We start from the raw sequence: 14,760 nt of genomic DNA, 5'->3' as shown, positions 1-14,760 counted from the left end.
GAATGGAAAATAAATATATAATCTGCATGCGTTATACTGTGAAACATGAAACATGACTGGAAATTTCCATTGAAGCTGAAGAGAGCCTAACTGGTTAATCATTAAGTGGGGCTGTATCTTTGTGGCCCAGTCACAAGATGTTTAAATCTCATGAAAAAGGATTGTGTTACAGGTCTATGCATATGCTAATCTGTAGACATGCATCTTAGGTGGGGGTGCTCTTTTGTTTTTCAAGCTACTGAAGAGAAAGGATGTGTTGATTCTGTTTCCAGTAAACAGCCTCAGGATAATGGAGGCTGGAATGGAGAAGAGTCAGAGCTTTGATTTTTAACTCAGCATGCAAGTTATTTTTGATCTAAGACATTATGCCTTATGATGGGAACAGTGTAAGAAATCATGCATCTAACTGAATGTAACTTTTAGTGTTATGTTTGGAGTAAAGTTCTGTAAGTAAAGATTCTGAACCACATTTTTGCACTGGAGTATTTTTATTTCAAAGAAGAGTCAGTTTTTATTCATCCAACTGCTTCCAAATGTGCAGTATTAATAACCTCAAAAACTCCCTCAACTGTTTCTTATAAGGCTTGATTTTCAAACCCTTGATCATCTTGGTTGCCCTCCTCTGTACATGTTCCAGCTTGTCAATACCTTTCTTAAATGTGGCACCAAGAACTGGATTCAGTATTCTAGGTGTAGTCTGACCTAGGCAGAATAGAACAATACTTACTGTGATTATTTCCCTTGATCTGGACACTATACTTCTATTGATGCAGCCTAGAAGAGCATTAGGGTGTGTGTTTTTGCTGCTGTATCACATTGTTGACTCATGTTTAGCTTGTGGTCTACTAAAACCCTTAGGTCTTGCTTATATATGCAGATGCAGCCTCTAGATTATCAAGCATCTGAGCAGCAGTTTCGTCTTTCGCTGTGTGAATCATTTCAGAAGCTGAAATATTGTCAAAGGGGAGTGATGCTGCTATATCACTCTCTTAATCCCATTTCCCCTTTGCTGTTACGGCTTCTTGGCTCCCTCCTCTGATCCATTCTAGCTCAATGCATGGCAAAATGCATTTCATTTTAAATCTGGTTTCTGTTTAGGGAAGTTTTTAATGTTTGATGTTTTATCATGTTTTTAATATTCTGTTGGGAGCCGCCTAGAGTGTCTGGGGAAATTATTATTATTATTATTATTATTATTATTATTATTATTATTATTATTATTATTATTCTCCAGCAGATATAGTTGTCCTCTGTAAGTTTAGAGAGCTTAAAGTTTGCCTCAACAATAAAATTCTCACTAGCAATCTCAAATATTAAAAAATGGGGGGAGATCACAAAATTGAAAAATTGAGAAAAATGTGCCAAATTCAAAAATAAAACTTAAAATTCAAAATGAAAAACTTCACTGACAAAGAGATAGTCTGCTCATGAGCCAGAGGGGTCTTTGGTCCCATTGCAGTGCAGGCCCTCTTACCTGTCTCTTCTCTGCCATCACCCCAAGCGGTCACAGTGTCCTTTTGAGGGCAGTTGTGCAAAGGCTAGAGGCAGCAGACAACAACAGGAGAGGCAAGGAGGCAAGCTGAGCCCTGTCCAGGGCACCCTGAGGCCATGATGCTTTTCCAAGGGGGGGGAGGGAAAGATGGGGGGATTTGCTGTGATGATGACCTCAAGAGAAAAGTCCTGGGGCTGGATCCATAAACACAGACTAAGAAGCCTGGGCCCGCAGTTTGAAAGGTTGGTCCCAGATGCAGTTATTCAGTGATGGGGGACAGACAGGTATAGAACAACTCTCCTCTGGATGATGTTCTAACAGGTTCTGGGACAGAGCCCTCTGATGAGGCTCAGCTCAGTCTCCATCCTGGATACCTGCGGCTATTCCTTTGGCTGTTCTCTTTAAATCCTGAATAGACCCATTAGTGCTCCCTTTCAGTAGGTTTGTGCAGCCACAATCAAGGTCAAGGGGAGGCATTTGCCAAGGGCCAGATCCTAACCCCCACCACCCCTGCACAGAACCCACTGCCAGCCCCTGTAGCCCGCAGCTGCCATGCTCCTCCTCCTATTCCTTCTTCACCTTAAAACAACAACAACACCTGAACTAGTTTTGATTTTGAAACTAAACCAAAAGCTGAGCTTTCAACTTGGACTGAGAGGTATCCTAAGCCTTTAGTTTACATCAGATGATTAATTAATTTATTTATTTTACAGATCACTTCCTTTGAAACACATTGAAGCAATTTAGCAATGAAAACACATATAAAACAATTTCATATATATAAAAATGGATTTCAAATCCAACACAGATACAGTCTGAGATAATTAATTTGTTAGTTACCCACGTCAGGTGATTAATTGACTAGTTTGAAGTAATCCTCCCCCAAATTTCAGTGCATTATTTAGAAGATAGCATGACCATGATGGATATTCTCCTGGGAGGAGGGGGAGACCCAGTCCTTGCTTAGAAAATCATTTGAAACTGGAGCTGAGGTGTATATTGTTGTGTTGGCAACAATGCTGTCAGCTGATCAACCATCGTCTCACAGGACTTCTTTGAAAATGTGATGGGAAATCCACAGCAGGCTTTAAGTGAGGAACCAGTTTATCCATGCAAATTACTACATGCTGTTAGAGGGCACTTTGAGAGAAGAGTGAAGATGGTAAACTGAGACCTTGATCACTTCCTTGCTGCCAAGCCTCCTTGTCACAAATAATGCCCTTCTCCTACATCCCTCTTTTGCCAGAATGCAGGCAGGGGGCCAGTGATTGATCTCTCTCATGAACAGATGGAGCTGCCTTCAGTCCATCCTAGGCTTGCCACGCATAAGGAAAATTCCTGACATGTCCTGGTTTTGGGGTGTAAAAATGGGCGCGGGGGGGGGAGATTTGCCGAAGTGGCAAAATGTCAGGGGAAACCCAGATGTCTGGCAACATGGAAAAAACAGTGGAAACAGTTCCAAAACCTTAAAAATTACTGTTGGGGGAAAGAGCTAAACAATTTGGGTTTGTTCCCAAAAAATGCTCAACAATTTTGGGGTTTTTCAATTTTGCAGATGTCAGGAATTTTACTTTTTGATATATGGCAACTCTTGTCCATCCAGCCAAACAGGCTGCAGGCTGTGAGATCCATGGAACTGTGACCTTCTTCATGCAAAGTATGTCAATCAACTATGGTCCTCTCCCTTTGCAAACATCCTAAGGAGCAACCCAACTATGTCAGGCTAGAGATGACTTCAGAATCAGCTGTCACATGGGGATGGTGGCTTGGGGAAACCCCATGTCAAAATCAGGTCAATTAAAGAGGATCCTATCCAGCTTTTATATTCTTCCCTTTCCATGCCCTGCAAAAGCAATTTTGTGAGTGGTGCCCAAAATGATACCCTCTCATATGTGCCAGCAGGCCCCAAAGTTCATAGAATCATAGAATCATAGAATCATAGAATCATAGAGTTGGAAGAGACCACAAGGGCCATCGAGTCCAACCCCCTGCCAAGCAGGAAACACCATCAGAGCACTCCTGACATATGGTTGTCAAGCCTCTGCTTAAAGACCTCCAAAGTAGGAGACTCCACCACACTCCTTGGCAGCAAATTCCACTGTCGAACAGCTCTTACTGTCAGGAAGTTCTTCCTAATGTTTAGGTGGAATCTTCTTTCTTGTAGTTTGGATCCATTGCTCCGTGTCCGCTTCTCCGGAGCAGCAGAAAACAACCTTTCTCCCTCCTCTATGTGACATCCTTTTATATATTTGAACATGGCTATCATATCACCCCTTAACCTCCTCTTCTCCAGGCTAAACATGCCCAGCTCCCTTAGCCGTTCCTCATAAGGCATCGTTTCCAGGCCTTTGACCATTTTGGTTGCCCTCCTCTGGACACGTTCCAGTTTGTCAGTGTCCTTCTTGAACTGTGGTGCCCAGAACTGGACACAGTACTCCAGGTGTGGTCTGACCAGAGCAGAATACAGTGGCACTATTACTTCCCTTGATCTAGATGCTATACTCCTATTGATGCAGCCCAGAATTGCATTGGCTTTTTTAGCTGCCGCGTCACACTGTTGGCTCATGTCAAGTTTGTGGTCAACCAAGACTCCTAGATCCTTTTCACATGTACTGCTCTCAAGCCAGGTGTCACCCATCTTGTATTTGTGCCTCTCATTTTTTTTGCCCAAGTGCAATACTTTACATTTCTCCCTGTTAAAATCCATCTTGTTTATTTTTGCCCAGTTCTCTAATCTGTCAAGGTCGTTTTGAAGTGTGATCCTGTCCTCTGGGGTGTTAGCCACCCCTCCCAGTTTGGTGTCATCTGCAAATTTGATCAGGATGCCCTTGAGTCCATCATCCAAGTCGTTGATAAAGATGTTGAATAAGACCGGGCCCAAGACAGAACCCTGTGGCACCCCACTAGTCACTCTTCTCCAGGATGAAGAGGAACCATTGATGAGCACCCTTTGGGTTCGGTCAGTCAGCCAGTTACAAATCCACTGAGTGGTAGCAGAGTCAAGACCGCATTTTACCAGCTTCTTTACAAGAATATCATGGGGCACCTTGTCAAATGCCTTACTGAAATCAAGGTAGGCTATATCCACTGAGTTCCCTTCATCTACCAGGCTTGTAATTCTGTCAAAAAACGAGATCAGGTTAGTCTGACATGACTTATTTTTCAGAAATCCATGCTGACTATTGGTGATCACAGCATTCCTTTCTAGGTGCTCACAGACTGTTTGCTTAATGATCTGCTCCAGAATCTTCCCTGCTATTGATGTCAGACTGACTGGGCGGTAATTATTTGGGTCCTCTCTTTTCCCCTTTTTGAAAATAGGGACAACATTTGCCCTCCTCCAGTCTGCCGGGACTTCGCCTGTTCTCCAGGAATTCTCAAAGATGACTGCCAGTGGTTCTGAGATCACATCTGCCAGTTCTTTTAATACTCTTGGATGCAGTTCATCTGGCCCTGGAGACTTGAATACATCTAAACTAGCCAAATATTCTTGTACTATCTCCTTAGTTATTCTGGGCTGTGTTTCCTTTGCTGAATCATTTGCTCCAAATTCTTCAGGTCGGGCATTGTTTTCTTTATCGGAGAAGACTGAGGCAAAGAAGGCATTGAGTAGTTCAGCCCTTTCTGTGTCCCCTGTTTGCATTTCACCATCTTCTCCTCTGAGTGACCCCACAGTTTCTTTGTTCTTCCTTTTGCTACGAACATACCCATAAAAGCCTTTTTTGTTGCTTTTAACCTCTCTAGCAAGCCTGAGTTCATTCTGTGCTTTAGCTTTTCTGACTTTGTGTCTACATGTGCTGGCTATTTGTTTGAATTCCTCTTTGGTGGTTTCCCCCCTTTTCCATTTTTTGTACACATCCTTTTTTAATCTTAATTCAGTTAAAAGTTCTTTAGATAGCCACCCTGGCTTCTTTAGGCACCTTCCATGTTTCCGTCTCATTGGTATTGCCTGACGTTGTGCTTTTAGTATCTCCCTCTTAACAAACTCCCAGCCATCATGAACTCCCTTTCCTTTTAGTATTGTTGTCCATGGGATCTCACCCAGCACTTCCCTAAGTTTTATGAAGTCGGCTTTCTTAAAGTCAAGAAATTGAGTCCTAGTATGCTTGGCTGCTCCTTTCCGCTGTATAGTAAACTTCAGAAGAGCATGATCACTCGCGCCTAATGATCCTTCCACTTCTACCCCACTAACCAGGTCATCAACATTGGTTAGGACCAGATCTAAAATGGCTGTTCCTCTTGTTGCTTCTCCCACTTTCTGGACAATGAAGTTGTCTGCAAGGCCAGTGAGGAATCTGTTTGACCTTATGCTCTTGGCTGAGTTTGACGTCCAACAAATATCCGGGTAATTGAAGTCCCCCATTACTACTATCTCCCTTCCTTTTGCATGCTTGGCCATCTGTTCCAGGAAGGCATCATCTATGTCCTCCGTTTGGCTTGGGGATCTATAGTAAACTCCCACAATGAGGTCTCTGTTATTCTTCTCTCCCTTAATTTTGACCCAAATGCTCTCACTTTGGCTTTGAGGATCTAAATCTTGGATCTCTTCACAGGTATACACATCCCTGACATATAACGCCACTCCTCCTCCTTTCTTGTCTGGTCTGTTTCTCTGAAATAGATTGTATCCCCCCATTATTACATTCCAATCGTGGGACTTATCCCACCAGGTTTCAGTGATGCCTATTATGTCATATTTAGTTTGCTGTACCAAGAGCTCAAGCTCATCTTGTTTATTTCCCATGCTTTGCGCATTAGTGTACAGACATTGAAGTCCATTACTCATTCCCCCGTGTCTCTTATTTAAGGATTTTTTCCTCCCACCACTAGGTCCGTGTGCTGTTTTCTCCATTTGGTCTATGACATTTGGATGATCATCTTCATTAATTGATAGGCTCCTACCTTCAGGAGCACTGTCTCCCTCCCCCACATTAGTCAGTTTAAAGCCCTCCTGATGAGGTTTCTGAGATTTTTGGCAAAAACATTTCTCCCAACCGTTGTGAGGTGCAGCCCATCACTTGCCAGAAGTCCATCTTCAAGAAACTGCAGTCCGTGATCTAAGAATCCAAACCGTTCCTGTTTACACCATTTGCGAAGCCAGCTGTTCACTTCCACTATTTTCCCCTCTCTCCCTGGGCCATGTCGTTCAACTGGGAGGACAGATGAGATGACAATTTGTGCATTTAGTTGCTTCAATTTCCTGCCGAGAGCCTCGTAGTCTCTTTTGATCTTCTGGAGGCTATTGCTTGCAGTGTCATTGGTTCCCACATGAACCAAGAGGAAGGGGTATTTGTCAGTGGGTTTTATGATTCCTTGCAGTCGTTCAGTTACATCTTGGATCTTAGCCCCGGGGAGACAGCACACTTCCCGAGACATCTTGTCAGGCCCACAGATCACTGCTTCTGTTCCCAAGTTGGGGGGGGGGCTTGCACTGGAATCTAAGCATAACCTTTCTGAGTTATCCAAGGTCCATGTAGCCCAGTATTCTGCCACAATTGGTGTTCAGCAGCAGGTTGTTCTGCTACATGGGGGGATTGGTGGCTGCCCTGATGATTGAAGTTAGGCTGTTCACCTCTGAGTTTTAAAATCATCTGTATGACAGGCCATCCCAATATCTCAGCAGTGGACCGTGTCTGTGAATTATGAAGATGTTCTCCTTCCATCTGCTCTCTGCTGACAGCCATTTCAAGGGTAGAGGCCAAGATTTTTTGCTCTGTTAGCAAGGAAGAGTCTTGTAACACCTTAAAACTAACAAATCTTATCCCACAAACTGGTGTCTAAACCTCAAACGCTTCTGTCACAATGGCTCTACTCTGCCTCCACAGTCGGAGGATGTTTCTTTCAGATTACCAGTTGCTAGAAGCTACAGGAGGGTCCTGCTGGTGGGTTTCCCATTATGGGCATCTTATTGGTTCTTCTTACTGGCAACAAGTTTCATCAGATGTCCTCAAGTGATTACTGCTTTGAGAGAATCTCCTCCACTCCCCACAGTTTTATCAATCAACGATCAGGTCACCTTGTTCTCTGCCTTCATTTCCCCAAGCTAATCCTCCCTTTCCAACCCCAACTCCACTGTATGCCTTCCCTCATACAGGGGCGGAGGAAGGGGAGCAGTGGGGTTGGTCCACCTTGGGTGTTATCACTGAGGGGTGGTGACATTCGGCGTGCTGCCTGCCCGTGACTCCCAAGCCTACCCCGAGCCCTTCATCTTGACACCCCCTGCAAATGAGAGGTGACCCTGTTCTCTGTACCTACCAGGGGGGAAGAGACTGGTGGCAACCACAAATTATGGGTGACTGAACAAATGTAAGCCTGTGGGATGTTGGATGGATTTGGAGTGTATGGTAGGATATTCTTATTTATCCCTCCTCTTACTTGTATGAGCTTTATGCCTAGTAAGCAGAGTTTAAAATTGACATTTCTTTGCATTATAAAATGTGGAAACTCCTGAGACAAAGGGTTGCTTTACCATAATATTATTATCCAGGATGGTTCAGCAGATTGTATCTTCCCCTTTTTATCCCTCTAAACAAAATAAACATAGAGAAGTCTATAATGCAAGAATATATTTTTTGTTTACTTACATAAAGCTTCAGATTTGATTGAGCAGTAAGCAGCAGTAAAAAACAAGACAGGCAGAATCTACTTGTACATTACAAAATATATGGTTGAGATCAAAATGGAGTCTGTGCTCAGAAGAGCACAGACAAGCATCCTCTCTCTTTTGTTACATGGGGAAGAAGACTGAGCTCTGAGCAGGACATAAGTAGTAAGGATTCTTCTTCTTTTGGTTACCTTTCCCTGTGCAGATAAGCAGGGGATGTGACCTCACAAAGTGCTCTCTCTATGAATATACAGGGGAGCCCCATGTGCCTTTGCTTATCTAGCAACACATGAAATTTTATTTCGGCTGAACTATTATTTCCCACATGGACTGCCAATCAGAGTTGATGAGCTTACACACCTCCTCAGAAGTGTCTGGACCAGAAAAACAGCACAATTCAGATCTGGCAACTAATCTCTGAATCTGCCAATCTGGTGTGCTTTTGTTGCCCCCTTCTGAGCTGACTACAGTAGCTGAGGTCTGGGTGCTCTTTCTTTAATACCAAGTGTGCGTGGCCTCTGCTGACATGGCTTGATTTTGGGATAATGTCAAGCATCACCCAAGGAGGGGATGTCAAAACCCATCTTTCTCTTCTGAATCTGTTAATTAATATGGCTGACACATCCCTGGCCAGGGAGCAAAGCTGTCCCTTAGCTTGCCTGCCCCCCACAGCCCATCATGCACACCCACCATAAAATGTGTGTGTGTGTGTGTGCGCGTGTGCGTGCACTCACACACACACACACACACACACACACACACGATGATAGTGCTCCAGTAGGTCTCTCCCACCTGAGCTGCCTTTTCATGAATTGCCTGGTCAAGAGAGGTGCTTGTTTTGACAAGCAGGTTTTACAGTATGTCAGGCATGAATACCTTTTCCACTTGATTCTGTCTGAGCAAGACAAGAGCTGGGCTGTACCTTTCACAAGTTGCCAGATTGAATTGCTGTGTCTTGACACAACATCTCCTCCAGCCTGCTCAGCTCTTGATTGCAAAATGTTTGCTGCGTGTGACATTTCCATTAACAGGCACAAGGCATGTCCCCTGCACCTCCCTAATTGCTTGGTGCCTGCAGGAGCCTTGCCATCACTTATTACACCTGGGAGATGGAAGAGCTTCCCCTGCTTATTACTGGGAAGTGGAAGCTGGGAGGGGAGATTGTAAACTTCTCACTAAAATTGAATCAATAAGCAGGCAGAGGAAGGGGCATCTCGAGGCACACGTCTTTAAATCCAGTGCCTTATTGTATTACGGTGTGTGTGTGCGTGTGTGCACGTGTGCTGGGGCACATCACAGCAGCCAAGTTACCCAATGGCACATATTGAAATTATCTCTCAGTTTTCCTGCCTGGGATTCAAAAGAGCATAAGAACATAAAATGAGCCCTGATGTATCAGGCCAAAGGGGGCCCATCTAGCCCAGCATCCTGTTCTTGCAGTGGCCAAGCAGATGCTCAAAATGGAAGCCCACAAGTAGGACCTGAGCAAAAGAGCACTCTCCCTCCCCCAAGGTTTCCAGCAGCTGGCATTCCGAAGCATTACTGCCTGTAGAGGAAGAACATAGTTATTGTGGCAAGTAGCCATGGATAGCTTTCTCTTTTTTTAAAAAAATTAATATTTATTGAGTTTCCAAAAATTTAAACACTACAAACAAAAAACGAAAAAAACAAATGAAAAACAACACAATACAATACAAAAACACTACAAAACACTAACACATAAGACAAATAAAGCAAAACAAAGACCATTTAAAGCACATTAAACAATTTCAATGTCATATCTTTCGTTCGCTTATTTCCACGACTTCCTCACACCTCCCTTTTTGTATTCCACATTAATTAATTATTTCAGCAATTCCTTTCCATCTTCCTCTGTTTTCTATCCTATAATTATCTTAACACATTCTAACCTTATTTTGTTCCCTTTAATGCTCTATTAATCTATTTATACTTAATTCCTTATAACATTTCTGCTAAAGCCATATAACTTCATTCCAACTTTGTTCTAACATTCATTAATTTTGCAATATTTCTATAAATAGTCTTTAAACTTCCAGTCTTCTTCCACCAGCTCTTCTCCCTGGTCTCGGATTCTGCCGATTCTCTTTTTAAAAAAAATATATATATATTTATTGAATTTTTAAAAAATACACATAAAGACAAAGAGACAGACATACAAAAGACAGAAAATAGACAAACAGACACTACAAAACACACACCAATTTTCATCACAATCCTTATTTTCTAAAACTTATTTCCCTGACTTTCCCCACACACACACCCTCTTGTATTCTAGTTCAATGTCGGCTCAACAAGTTCTTATCCCTAATTTATGAACTCCTTATATTTAGTTCCTCTTTTTATTTTTTCTTCTTCTTCTTCTCTTACCTTATAAGCAACAATATTTATACATCAATACATATGTCTTAATTATTAATTATATCTTTCTTTCTTATTCTTGACACCTTATTCTAAAGGTTTTTGTATTTCACCCCCCCCCCCCAGTATTCTGCCTGTGTTCTTCTTGCTGCTGTTTGGATAAACGCATTCATCTAACCTTTTGAACAAGCTACTCTCTTTCTACCTCTCTTGCAATGAACAGACCACACACCTTTAAGCAAAGCATTTTAAATGTACTTAACAGTGTGTGGTCTGTTAATTGCAGGAGAGATAGAAAGAGGGGAGCTCTTTATGCTGCCAAACAGGATAAGGGGTCTAACAACCTATTTTCCCATGTTATACTGCTGCTAAACTTTTGTGAGTTTGAACTCTGCTACTGGGTGCTCTCTCCTACTACAAAGTGAGTTTAGCCCCACATGTTGAATCCAGGCACCTAGCTGATTCTTTTGTTATTTACCCCACACATATGGGTCACAGGGATTCGTATATTTATTTCCCCACAATTTGGACTCTGCTTCAGTGACTTGAACAGCATTTATTCAAATGAGCACCCCCTGGATCCCATGCCCTATGATTCCTTACCCTGGGAGTAAGCCTAAGCAGGGGGAACTGTCACAGGTGCATACTGCTTCTTGCTTTACCCCCTGCTGGTCATTTTCACCCATACTTCTCCTGCTTTCCCCTGTGCTGAATTTTGATTGTATGCTTTGTATGCTGCTTGGGACATGGAGTTCTCCTCTTGTGCTATGTAAAGTACCAGGAACACAGATAGTCCTATACTGTATTGATTTGTACTGCAGGAAAAGAAGCTGCAGTGCTATAGCACATCAACTTGTATTGAGGTTCACGTATGGCTGTTGTGTTATATACGTCCTCTCCAAAATGTTGCGATGGTGTTGGTGGGCAGAAATGTCCCCTGCTGCACCCACCTGCCCCTGAGTAGCTGCCCCTTTGACTGTCAGCAACTGTCCAGGGTCTGAGATCGACATATGCTTTTCCCATTGCCTGCTCCGCCATGGACTTCCTGTTTCCCTTGCAGGGCAGAGAGCACAGAGGAATATGACTACGATTACCTCAGCAACACCAACAAAACCTGGGTCCTGACCCCCAAAGCCCAGGAGACGGATGCCACACAGATCCTCAACTCCCTCCTCCAGAACTATGACAACAAGCTGCGCCCCGATATCAGCAGTAAGTTTTCCTCCTCCCAAGGAAGACCTCAGCTGGAAGGCACCCTTGACTGAAGGGTGCAGGTTGCAAAGAAAGGGGGAGCACATGGGACATGATTGATTGCTGGCATCAATGTTTTGTATGCTGAGCACCAGGTTCCCAAGTCCAGCAGCACTGGGGTGTAGAGGCAAAGGGCAAAAGTAGTAGAGGGTGAGCAATGAGAGCAAAAGGGGTGCAGCCCCAGTCTCAGTCTACCTCTTGCTTACTTATAGTCAGTCTGGGTGGGCAGGTGGGTGTACACTGGGTGCCAGCTTATTCTGGCTACTTTTACTTTTGAGGAAAAGCAGCCATAGAGGGGCCCCAGGCCAGTTTTCTACTGGAAAATTTTCCCTACCCAACTGCTAGATAGGGGACAATTTTCAGCAGAAAAACTAGCACATGCTCCTGATCCAGATCGAAAACACTTTCTGGATCAGGGCTCCACACCTGCTGTTTCTGCTTCTTTTTTATTGTGGCTACTTAAAAAAAAATGTTAGCATTAGTTTGCTCCTTAGGCTGCCCTTCCAAGTGAGCCCAGAAACTTTAGCTGACAGAGAGTTCTCTGGGAGCAGCAGAGCAGATTGTATTCTGCATTGGAGTCTAAAATGTTTCTGGGTTCAATTTGTGACACTTGCTTCAGCTGCTTCAGCTGCAAGGAACTGCCAACTTCCAAAGGAATCTTTTCAAGAACTTCTCTTAAGGGTGCTCTCCTCTGGGCCAGGGGTAGCCTGAGGTGTTTAGGCACCAGCAGCAAACTGTTCCACTGTTGGCCTCATGGTGGGCAGCTGTTAGGCTTCGCAAGGGCTTCCCCTCAAGGAGCAGTCCTTGCAAAGCCATGTCACCCTACCAGCAAGGTGGGGAGATTCAAGAAGAGCTTTTCCTTAAAGAGAAGTCTTTGCTTAATCTCCCCTTTTCCTGCTCAGCAGTGAGGTTTTGTAAGAGCTTCTTAAGGAGAAGCCCTTGCAAAGCCTCACCCAGGAGTGGCATGCACTCAGGGTGGGTGCGTGCGTGCCTGGGCATGCGGAGGGTGCACCAAGGGACAGGTCCATGGGCAGGGTGTGCTACTGGAGTGAGCCTTGCCCACTGCTGCAAAGCAGGGTGCACTCATGGTGCCCCACAGGCCCAGTGTCGCTTTGCAAAACTCACAAAACATGCTGTGAGCAGGTGTCCACCCTGGGCCCTGCGAGCACAGCACTGCTTTTACGAGTGTTGCTTGGCTCACAGGGAGGGCGCCATGACTCATTATGTCCTTCTCATAGTGCCCTCAGGCTCCAGGGTGCTGAGTACACAGCAGATCATGATGGGGCAGGGCACGTGATCCCCCCAACTGTGCCTGGGGTGACAGCCCCCTCAATCCCCCATGTTACACCACTATTGCACTGCCTGCCCTATTGCCTCCACTATGAGATCTCGGAGGAAATTGGCACCAGTGCTATTTCTCCAGTGGCAGAAGAAACAGGTGGCACAGGCAGGGTAGGTGGGGTGCCCATGAAAGTACCGCCTTGGGATCTTTTCCCATCTGAGGTGGCTGCTTCTCCATGTCTCATCATTGGGGCAATCTTGTTCTGGGCACAGGCATAGCAGGTGTGGACTTTTTGACTGTGGGTGACATCCAAATTATGGATCAGCCTCCCAATGAGAGATGCCCCAGGCCCCTTCATGGTTCACTTTTAAGTAGGCACAGAAAACTGATTTGTGTTCATGGGCATTTATTTTTTTAAAAGTTTTAAGTATTGTGTTTCTCTTACTGCTGTTAAGTTTGCTGTCTGCACATTCTCATTGAATTTCATTGCATTGCATTGTTGTATTGTTTTCAGAGCCACTTTTGGGTGCACTTTTGGGAACACATAAATCACTGAGCTCACCTATCCTCGTGGCTGCCCTTGGCATATACCCCTCTCCTATGGCTGACCTGTCCTCTCTTTTGCGGTCTCTTTTACAGTCAAGCCCACTTTCATTGATGTGGACATCTACGTAAACAGCATTGGGCCTGTCTCTGTGATCCACATGGTGAGTGTTGAATCCTTTGGGAGAACAGTGGAAACTGAAAGAAATGTGGAGTGGCGGATATGCGTATAAGTGGGTTGGGGAGGGGAAAGGAGAGAAGGAAAGAAAGAAAGTGACTTGTGGGCATCCAGTGAAGCTCAATGTTAGAAGATTCAGGATAGATTAAAAAAATAAAATCCTACATACAGTGCATTCTTCAACTATGGAACTTGCTTCCACAGGAGGCAATGATAACAACCAACATGGATGGCTTTAACAGAGGATCCTCCAAATTAATGGAAGAGGTGAAGAATATCAGTAGCTACTATCCTATATGGCTATGCTGTGCCTCCATGGTTGGAGGCTGTGATGCTTCCGAATCCTAGTTTCTGGAAACCGCAGAAGGGAAGGGTGCTCTTGTGGTTGAATCCTCCTTGAGGGTTTCCCACTGAGGTATCTAGTGGGCCACTGTGATAACAGGATGCTAGGCTAGGTGGGACACTGGCCTGATCCAGCAGGGCTATTCTTATGTTGTTATCTTCTTATCTCACCTGTATACTCACCAGAGAATATGCACACAGAGATAACCACCCACCCACCGCCAATATGTTAGGGACTTAGTACTGCCAGAATTACTAGATGCAAAGTCCCCCTGAAGTCAGCTGGGATTGAAGTTGCCCATGCCCTGTCCTCTTTCTTATATGGTCGGCTGAGACTAGGAATCTTCCAGCCCCACAGAATCATTCCTCCCCCTCCACCCTTGGCCTCATCGTTGCTCAGCCTTCCACTGGAGCAGGCTGAGCTAATCCCTTTTTCATTGCCAATTGCTTATTCAAAGGGGTGAAGAGACCCTTTCCCTGTTAAACCACTGAACATGTGTTTTCAGTAAGCCATCAGCATTTCCTCGGCAAATAATAAGAACCTTTTTAAAGCTATAATGCCGAGCCTCTTTGCTGAAGCTGCTGCCATGCATACTAAGAAAGGAGAGGTAGGGCGCTGTGCTAGAGGAGCAGCTTTCATTTGTGAAAAGCCTGCTCACAGGAAGGAACGAAGGCTGCAAAAACTCTTC

General features: G+C 44.4%; 1 protein-coding gene across 1 annotated transcript in view; it reads left to right on the top strand.

Moving 5' to 3' along the window:
- The window catches only part of LOC309524137 (gamma-aminobutyric acid receptor subunit gamma-4-like), a 41,917-nt gene that overhangs the window by 5,681 nt on the left and 21,476 nt on the right, over positions 1–14,760 (top strand). Inside the window, 2 exon segments of the mRNA XM_082208550.1 lie at positions 11,536–11,687; positions 13,648–13,715. Of these exon segments, the coding sequence (XP_082064676.1) occupies positions 11,536–11,687; positions 13,648–13,715 (220 nt within the window).

Source organism: Podarcis vaucheri, assembly GCF_965113315.1.
Source record: "Podarcis vaucheri genome assembly, chromosome: Z".
In the NCBI taxonomy this organism is placed as follows: domain Eukaryota; kingdom Metazoa; phylum Chordata; class Lepidosauria; order Squamata; family Lacertidae; genus Podarcis; species Podarcis vaucheri.
This window is presented reverse-complemented; position numbering and strand designations above follow the sequence as displayed.